The following is a 10,108-nucleotide window of genomic DNA, read 5'->3' as shown; positions in this document are numbered from 1 at the left end:
AAGCAAATCAACGCAAACAACTGAAGTGGTTTTTCCAAGGATTTTCATCGTTTATTTTCTCTCTACCCAACCGGCGCGACACCTTATTGCGCCTCCCCGTTGCTTCGGTTCCTTCGGTCCCAATTTGCCTACATTATACATTACGGTAGCTTTTACAAGTAAATGACTGCTGCTGCTGCTGCCTGCGCCACACCTGTAGGATATGGTGGCGATCGTGACACGCTTCGCTTAGGTCAGTGACCAGGAGCACGAGGATAGGATGGAATGTTCCCTGCTATGCCTGGGAAAGCCATCCTTCTTCCATGCTCCCACACCAATCCCGGCCGTCGATTCGATCGCCTTTACCAGGGGCGTAAAAAGGGGTGGCTAATGCTTAAACTGTAAACTTTCTAACGAACATCCGCCACATTCGATGTGCGTGCGGATCCGGGCTGATGATCCCTTTGCTGTGCTACTTAAGCTCGCCCTTTCACCCTTGCCCGTGGTGCGTCCTGTCTGACAGACGCATCTAGTAGGAAATCTTGCATTTTTTTCACGCGTTTTTATTCTATTCGCCCGCTGCGTTGCGATATGAAACCAAAAAGAAAGGGGAAACAAACAAAAAAAAAAACAAACAAACAAAAAGTCCGAGCAACCCATTCGGCGGGAATTGAACCCACCGACTTGGAATTGGGACGTGTGATGTCAGTTCACTATTCGTTCGATATATATTTATATATCCACTACGCAGTTCACGTGTCCTTCTCCTCTCACAGACATCCTGTCCCTTCTCGGCCGTTCGGCAGGCTTAATGGCTAATGGGTTCAACGTCTTGCACACTAAATAAATAACAAAACCATTCGCCACCAGCACCACCAGTTTGATGGGAGGGGGAAAGGCAGGGAAAGGACACGGAAGCGTGGGAGGCTGTGTGAGAAGTCCTTCTTCTATCTATTACCGACACACACACACAAAAAAATAAAATACAAAATGAAAATGAATGAAGGAATCAAGGAAAGAAAATCATCGTTCATTCGCCTTTTCTTCCCGCGTCACGTCGATTCGGGATAACCGGTGTCGCCGGTTCAGTCTTCACATATGTACAGCTTCAGTTATTCGATAGAGCACAATTCAATCGTACAATTATAACAGAGTTCCTAGCTACTAATACACGACAGGCGACGCCTGGTGTGCCCATCCCGACAAAGCGGGCGAGCGGTAATTGTGGACGTCCTGGTGATCCTTTCAAATCGCCCGGGAAGGCGTCCGTTTACTGGTTTATTTTGATATACTTATACAGTTTGCGCTTGATTCTTGAACCCACTCGAGCCCTTCGGACCGCCGTCCGTTGCCGGTAAGTGTGGGCGCGCTTGCCAGCCGGTTCTAAATTACTTTTTACAATCACACAAAACGCTCGGATCGTTTCGAGTTTTCGCCAGCCAAAGACGGGCAGACCCTAGCAACGTTTTGGGTTTACTTTCCGTCGTCCTTTTTTCCCTGGGGCGGTCGCCTTATCCCTTTAACTCGCACCGCACTCGAAACTCGTACTACTACCACTACTCGATTAACAATGAAGATGCGTTCCGGGTTCCAGGACGCAGGCTATTTCCTACACAGTAGCTTGGCTTCCGTTCGGTATTTATTTGATAGAAACGAGAAAAGAGCAACGAAGCGAGCGGTGGGTCAGTCGCATTTTATTAGAGACCCTGGCCGACCCTTTCCACTAGCGTGTATGTGTTGGTGTGCGTCGATCAATTGTGCGTGAAAATTCAGCAAATCCACTCTCTCCCCTTTCTCGAAAATGGGTGGGCGAGTGGAACTGGCGGGAAAACCAGTGGGGGTGGGGGTGGGATTGTAAGTGGGAAATCTCTCGTCACAAACCGGTGACTGCCGGCTGGTTCTAAGGAAGATCGATTAGATAGGCGGAATGAGACTTTGTCTACTTGTTCGTAGCCATGGTTACACCAACCGAGGTCAACCATTTTCTTCTAAACGCATTAAACACACCCATACACACACACACATACATGTGCACACGCACGTTTCTCATTCATACTTCGGTATTTGCGCTTTGTACAACTCATTCACACGTTCTCGGTTACATCGATTGCATCCTGCTGCACTCGCTAAAGAGGGTGGAGGTCCATTATCACTATCACAAAACCTAGCACAGTTTTCGCTCAGAAAGGTCTCCCTCTTATGCGGGAGTTGCTCAAACGCCGCTCTCTCTCTCCCACACACACACTAGAGACTGAAAAGGCTGCGAACACGCGCCAACAGTCACCGCTTGTACAGCGAGTCCTTGCCACCGCGCAGCAACGATCCAGTCGCCCCAGCCCCACCACCAGAGGGCGCTTTAAAGAAGCCAAGCAAATCGAGCGTGCGGCGAGTCCGCGCAATCAGCTCGTCCTTGTACTTCCAGATCGTGGTGTCGCGCACCTGATTCTCCTTAAACTCCTCGCAGCTTTTCTTCAGCGTGCGCACGCAATCCGCCCGATAGTGCTGCAGCTGAGCGTCCTCCGTCGCGACCGGGTACGAGTGGCACGTTCCACCGAGACACGCGATCGGGAAGTGATTGTGCAACGTCAGCACCCGCTCCGGGTTGTGGAAGCACTTAACGTACTGGTTCGGTTTGGTGTAGTTCTTTGCCCGTGTCACGTGCTGCAGCATGTGCATGTACCGTGGCGTGTCTTTCGCCCACTCGTGATCGTGCTGATCACCGCGATCGAAGAAGTACACATTGCGCACGTTGTAGCTCGGGTAGGTGTCGTTCTTCAGCTTCGCTCCTTTCGGCAGGACACGCTCCATTAGATCGTGCCAGGTGCGATCCTCGGGCCGGCGTGGCATGATCACTTCGTCGATGTCAAGCAGCGCGATGAAGTTGTACTTGTACATGTTCTTGTACAGACAGTCGTTGTACGGGATCAGCTCGTTCTGGCGCTTGTGTGTCGTTTTCTTCGAGAGGAACAGATGCTGAAACCCGGGCACGTTCGGTTGTCCACCCGGTAGCGTCAGGGGCGTCACGTGGACGCGATCTTGCTCCTCGTAGTACCGCAGGACCTTCGAGATGTTCGGGTGAACCTGCAGCTCGTAGAAGAACACCTTGTCCGCACCGAGCATGCCGAGCAGCTCGATCCATTCGACCAACCGCACCGATAGGTCATCGTACAGAAAGTCCAAACCCTTGACGCACACGGCAAAGCCACGCTTCTCGTCATCCAGCGGCCGGTTGTACAGCACGCGCAGATTGTTCGTGGCCGTATCGCACTGCTTCTCGACCAGCGACACCGAGGCCGGAACAAGGCCACGGAATGGTTTCGGGATCTGGCATGCGATCAGGTACGGCTGGTAAATGCCCTGCTTGTAGTTGCCCCACTTGTTGAACCAGATGTACTTGTACTCGAACGTCTTCACGATGAACGGCTCCTTCTGGCCGTCAAACCACAGCTGACAGAACGTCTTGACGCGTGGCTCGATGCGATCGATCATGCCAAGGATGCGCACGGCTGGCCCGATGCGTGATCGCTTCCGAATGTCGTAGTACGCACCGAACAGCTGAAACGTCCCGTTCGAGCTGCGCAACGTCTGCCAGTAGATGTTGTTAAACTCGAGCTCGAAGATGGACGGGTACCGGGCGCATGTTGCCTTCTTCTGCACGACGTTCTTGTGCTTGCTCCAGTAGGCGATCGGCAGTGAGGGTAGCCGTGACTCCACATCTCGCACCAGCTGCTCGTCGTCGATCACTGCAATGAAGCGGAAGAAGAACACAAAAACAATCGTAAAGAAACTTTGCCATGAACATGAACAGCCAACAACGAACGAGACCTTTTGGTTGGAGGGTGGCGAATTAAGGGATGAACGTAAAGAAACGTCGCAAACCGTGCGAGATTTCGAATTCCTTCACGAGTACGAGTCCCGGGCTACGTGCCAACCGAATTCAAGGGCCACCAGGGCGAAGACTAGACGAAAACTACGTCACGTAGCGTCTCATTAGGGTCCCTCAACAATGGTGGCTAGGGAGCGCACAAAGTTTTGGCGAATCATATCGAGCTAATTGAATGTTCCAACACTCGACGTGAGGCGACGGAGCATATCGATTATCGTTTTGAAGGAAAGGAACCGTTTTCGTTCAGGCGAACGTGACTACGTGCGATTATTGCGCCAACGATCACGGACGTACGCTGAACTCACCGTACCGTGGTGGAATATTCCGCGAACTTAACCTTGTTGCGCCTTTTGGCTTGCAGAGGTAATAATTTTTGTTGCTGTTGTTTGGCAAGTAATTTTTTTTAATCCTGCCGACAAACGCTTATCGTTAAGTAAATCGTTGCTGCTAGCATGATAACACCGGGGCAGCTTGTACGTTACAGCGAACAAGGGTAAATACATCCGAGAAAGATATAACCGGGAAGTGTACCGTCACGTCAGCGTCACGGACTTTGTCAACTGACCGATTAGGAAGCGAATGGAAAACATTCCCAACGTTTCTTATCAGTTCTGCATGGCCACAGTATCAACACCGACAAGGGTGTGACTAGCGATTGCCAAAAAAAACATGGTTAATTTAACGGATCACCTGGGGTTTCTAGGACAGGCATTAATCGGGCGACATTTTGGGATCAAATTTCCATTCGCTGCATTGCATTTAAAAAGGTAATTGTAATTCTGCTCGTCCAGCCCGCGACACACCCAGAACCGTGTGTAACTGATACCACCAAGGGGAAAAAAAAGGAAACCACGGATGAACCGAAGAATGCGAAATGCAAATGCCCGCCCGGATGCCTTCGATTGTGGCATTATCATTTTTCATTGTACCGTTCGATGGCGCATTCCGGGGCTCTGGATTTTTGCAAACCACCGGAAAGATGGTGAACCTGATACGGTGGTGGTTGGGTCGAGAAACTGCGGGAAAACCACGCTCGCTCTTACACACTCACACACACACACACACACATGGCTGGATAATTAGTCGTTCTCGCGGCATGCAACAGAAGGGGCGTATGTTATCGCAGGCGAAGAGGGCATTTTACTCGCGCTCGGCTCAGATCTCGACAGACTGACCACCGAGAAACTAGATCCACCGCCGTGGCACAGCACATAGCGGGACTTGGTCTCAATTTCGCGATTTCCTCCCCCTTTTTTTTTCGCGACCACGAACTTGCGCGTGTGTTGCGAGCTGGAGGCCAGAAAATTTGGGCCGGGTCGAGTTCCGCTGGCCACGATGTGTACGCGATGGGTCTCATTACCCGTGCGTAGGGAGGGTTGTAGGCGTTTTCCACGCCACCAAAAAAAAAGCGCCGAAAAAGGGCACGATCTCTAACCTCAATCCCAACACCCCCGCTGGGTTGTGAATGGAGGTCGCCGCAATATCACGAATCCGTGGCCAACGGGAACGAACTGCGATGGAAAACTGCGCTTAAGATGGCCCGTGGCGCTTGGTTGTGCTCGCGATGGGAAGATCAACCCACCACACCCCGGAGGCCAGAATTGATCAGAACGAAGCGCGATAGCGCAAACCGAGGCGGGGTCCTAGCGGCCAGAGTACAGTTACCTGATCCACATCCCGAACATCAGCTCCGTGCTCCGGCCATGGTGAGGCAAAACTGGCGATAAATCAATAGACGAAACGCAGACGAAACGAAAGCACCGATGATGACGATGATGACGATGCGACGACGATGATGATGGCGACGGTGGCCGCGTTCCGGCCGGACGAAAATAGGCAAAAATCGGACCGTCGTCTCCGAAGCTGTGCCCTCAAACGTTGGCCCCCTTTTCGGTGCTCTCGGAGGCCTCGATCGAGGCGGGCACATTCCGGAGCTTTCTGGAACCACCTTAAGGTTTGCCATCTGAACGTGTGTGTGTGTGTGTCGTGCCCAAATTCCCAGCCTCATTCGACGGGGGAAGCCACATGGATGAAGTTTGATGGTGTTGTCCCACGCAGCGCCAGTTTGACCGAATCGAACCACGATTTGGTATGCGATGTCGCAGGTGAATTGGACACCAAAGCGCACGAGACTTGGGTGACTGGAAAGTCAGTCACCATCAGCATCGAGCTCAACCCACGGGACGAGTTGAGTTGCGGACTTTCTTCTGTCATTTTTTATCAAGTATTAGCCCATCTGAGCTCCTCGAAGAATATGCAGATTTATGCCCAAAAACCACCGCCTTTTAATCCCTTTTCCTTCTGGAAGCATTCGTTTTGCCGTTGGAAACCTCGGACACGACATTACAAAGCTTTCTCCCCCCCCGGTAACAGAGAAATGGGTCAAGAAGCACCAAAGCGGTCAATATATTCCGCTCCGGTTCCGAAAATACGTCATCCGATGCAAATCCGCTGGAGCGTTTGAAGTTCGTCAGCAAACTCGTGACGCGTACTTTCGGCGTCTCCAAAACATCCACCAAGACGCCAGGACAAGAATTTCTTTTCATGGTGGTGCTGCTCGATAGAAAACATGTCACCCAAGCAGCAGCCATTAAACATTTACGATCGATCCGTTGTCAACGCTTTTTTGTTCTTGCTTCATCCTCCGACCACTCAGATCCGTTAGCGTTCGGCTTTGTCTCATCTGAGGTCTTGAGAAACATAGGTTTTGGGTGATTGCACGACGGCGAGCGGGCGTATGTAAATAGCATTTGCCCTAGCGTAGTTTACGACCCCTGTTCGTTCGATGCCGCTGCCATCCCTTCGATAATAGACGTCATCACCGCAAGACGTTCTACGGGCAGCGTAAGGGCGCTATCGTTGGCCCACGAGAAAATGGTCGGTAAAATTGCCCAATCCGGCAGGAGGCGTAATAAATTCCGTCTACTGCGTACGACCAAACGGACAAACGGGCCGTCTCGGAGCTCATAAAGCGCGAAGACACCGTGCAGTCAATTATTCTCTCGTTGTACGGCAAAGAAAAAAAAAAGGTTCCGTCATAATGCCGCCAACTCGGAATGACTCGCGTCCGGTCGCTGGTAAGCTCGGTTCGATTTAAATCCCTTTTATTTACTGTGCGCACTTCAACACCTCCAATCACGCCGCGACCGATCGTTAACCACTTGCGGGTGATGATCGAGCTTGAAAAAGGAGGCGCGTGAAAGAATCGTTTTAACGAATTTACAGGAAACGGATGTTTACCCTCCATCAACAGCCCGTGGTTGTAGCGAATTCTTGCGACACCGGCAAACAGACTTCCCACGCGGGGAAAAAAAGCCACCAATGCGCGATGGCCTGATCTGAAGTGAGCCGTAAAATGGCCAATAAAGCATCAACTTTATCACTATCCGGCCAAACACACTTAATATGATTACCCGTGCCGAATTGCCATGTGGGGGTTTTTCCCATTGCAGACAACGAAAACAGAAAAACACACGATCGGGAACTTGAGCGCCTTCCGAGTGTTTCAATTGAAACGGGTGGCTTAAAATGTGGGGATAATGAGCGGCGTTTCGACGGTGTTTAAAATATCTCTTAAACGCGCCAGCATACCCTCGGCGCGTATAAGAAACAGAGGAGAACCCTCAACAAGCGAAGATACTTTATCCGAGTGCGCAGATGGGCCGCAAAACTTCCCGATTATTGACTCACCGGAGATTATCGACGAAAGCGAGAATAGCGGGGTAGCGAAAGATAAGAAAAAACGATAATGAAAAATAAAAAAGGAACCTCCTCATCTGGACGCTCCTTTACGTGGTGTGGAGTTTTTGGTAGACCGCGAACTTCCCAGCCAAGTGGTTCTCGAGACGATCCGTTCCATCGTCAGGTTGTTGTTGGATGCGCAAAACGGGAGGTTATCGTTTTCCACCGACCACCGGAGAGGTTCCATCCCCCGACAGGTTCGTCGCATTTTATTGCCTCCGGCGCGCGGCGAAAGAATGCTAATCACGCACTGGCGCACCACCGTGGGGTAGGAATTTTCGTGACGTGATGGCGACTTACCAGCACGATTATCGACGAGCACCTCGTCGACGCCGGCCATCGCACCGGCCAACCCGGCCGGCGAGAGGTAGCGATCGGTCGTGGTCGAGGTGGCCTCATTTCCGGTCCATCGGTTGTCCTTGTTCAGCAGCAACCGGCCGTTGATGGGCGTCTGCTGGAACTGGTGCTGCATCACCGGGTCGCCGTTCAGCTTGAAGAACCCCAGCACCAGGAACGACCAGATGCCAAGCCCGAAGATGAACTTGAACACGACCCGCGTCTTTGGCGATATCCGATGCGACATGGCGACCGGCCTTGCGTGCGCTAGCGAGTGTGTGTTTGAGATGAAAATTGATACCACCCTAATGGGGCGAGAGAGGGAGGGGGTGGGAGGTGGGACGCGCTTACGAGTCCACCCTTATCGTGGGGGGTTGGTAATCGACTTCAAGCGTTTCGCAGTCGCTGCTGAAGGTGCTGGATCGGTGCATCGGACGGCGTTGGCAGCTGCCGCATGATGCGTTCCGTTCGGGGTTGATGCACCTTTAATGGTTGGCTTCGAAGTACGGCGACAGGTTTTCTGCAATGGAGTGAAGAGAGAGAAAAAAGCGAGACATTAGACGACAGGGCTTAGCAAAGGGTGACGTTCGAGCCGAAGATCCAACCTCCCAAAACCTTCGATGCCACACACGGCACGTACGGCACGCGGCTTCCGTTTTGTGTGACATGCACGCGAATGAAGACGGCTGGCTGATCGTGGAGGTCGAACTGGAGGTTGTGAAACCTTCGATCGGGCAGCCGTCGATTTAGCGATAAGCATTTGCGGTGTTCCATCCACCGTTGACGGTCCCTTAAAGCGATAAATCCGCTCGCGGGTGATGGCCATTTGGTAATTTGGCGCGGACCTTGTACGGGAATGGGAGGAACCCGGTACGGTAAAGTCTAGCAGCGAGCGTTCTTTTTCGTTTTTCCAGCCCACTCTGTTGGAGCTTCTCGGGGAGCTTCGGTGACAGCTCGCATGTGACAGGTGGTCCTTTTTTGCGAAGCAAAGGACGCACAGAAGATACGGCTACTTTGATGACATCAATCACCATTGCACGGTTGCATTTGCATCACGTCTTTCCATCACCGGCGAACAGATCGTGTGGCCGCGTTACATCACCAGGGTCACCGCAAGTAACGCGCGTAACGCTCGTAACGATGTCAATGTCAAGAACACTAACCAACAGCGATCGTTCGATTGTTTGACGTTCCCGATCGGTGCGATTGATAGTAATTAGCCTTCGAGCGGCTCGATATGAGCGCGACGTCAATTCGTGCATACATAATGGACGATAAGACGCCCGTTTGTGGCCAGTTCATTTTTGCCAGTGACGCCGGTTTGCGTACGTGCCCGGATACCTTTCCAGCCTGGGGCGATCGATCGGTAATGATGGGGCAAGTTCAGGGTGACAACGACAACTGATTTACGGCAGCCGAGTTGCTATGCTCTGCTGATGGGTTTTCAAACGTGCTGTTGCTTTAAAGCACACCAAAATCGTTCATTTTTCGAGGTCTACCGGATTGGCGGTTTCTACCCGCAGTGCGAGATTGCAGGTGTCCAATTCAATTATACAATCGAACCGGAATTCCACATTCCATCAGCGGACTGGCCTCCAACACGAAGCCTCCGGCACTCCGTAGGCGCGTGATATAAGCGTGTTCGACGTACAATAAGCTTATTAATTATGATTAATTTCCTCCCCGTAATTGATCACACTTATCAGGGATGGGAGGGATTTTAAAAGCCAGATGAATCAAACCCACCGCTCGTCACTGCAAGCGCCATCGAATCGCTTAACAAGATCTACGACGATAAGAGCCCGATTCCGCATCGCACTGATCGATAGAGAAGGTAGGGAACATATTTAAACTGTTATTTTAACGTCCCTCCCACGCCGTTTTGTCCTCCCGTTTGCCACGAGTGAAAGTGGATTTTACGTGATAAATGATTCACGGAATTTTCGGGAATGGTTGACGCTCATAAACGGTCTCTCTCTCTTTCTCTCTCTCTCTCTGCAACCGGTCTTCGCACAACGGCACGCATAATATTATTATCGAAAAATTCCTCCCAACGGGCGCAAAATTTTATCAAATATTCCATGCAAATTTCGTGCGCCCCTACGCACAAACGCATCCTTTGGGGCGCGTTCGCCAGCACGAGCAGGGTATTTCGTAACGGCAACA

The 10,108-nt window shown here is 51.6% G+C and overlaps 1 protein-coding gene across 1 annotated transcript; it reads right to left on the bottom strand.

Moving 5' to 3' along the window:
- Positions 1 to 2,259: 2,259 nt before the first annotated feature.
- Positions 2,260 to 8,189, bottom strand: LOC128720069 (uncharacterized). The gene is made up of 2 exons (XM_053813716.1): positions 7,907 to 8,189; positions 2,260 to 3,722 (listed from the first exon to the last, which is right to left on the bottom strand). The coding sequence occupies exons 1-2, from the start codon at positions 8,187 to 8,189 to the stop codon at positions 2,260 to 2,262; spliced, it is 1,746 nt and encodes a 581-aa protein (XP_053669691.1).
- Between the last annotated feature and the right edge of the window lie 1,919 nt (positions 8,190 to 10,108).

This window comes from Anopheles nili, chromosome 2 (genome assembly GCF_943737925.1).
Source record: "Anopheles nili chromosome 2, idAnoNiliSN_F5_01, whole genome shotgun sequence".
Taxonomy (NCBI): domain Eukaryota; kingdom Metazoa; phylum Arthropoda; class Insecta; order Diptera; family Culicidae; genus Anopheles; species Anopheles nili.
Note: the sequence above shows the minus strand (reverse complement) of the source record. Positions and strands in the feature narration are given on the sequence as shown.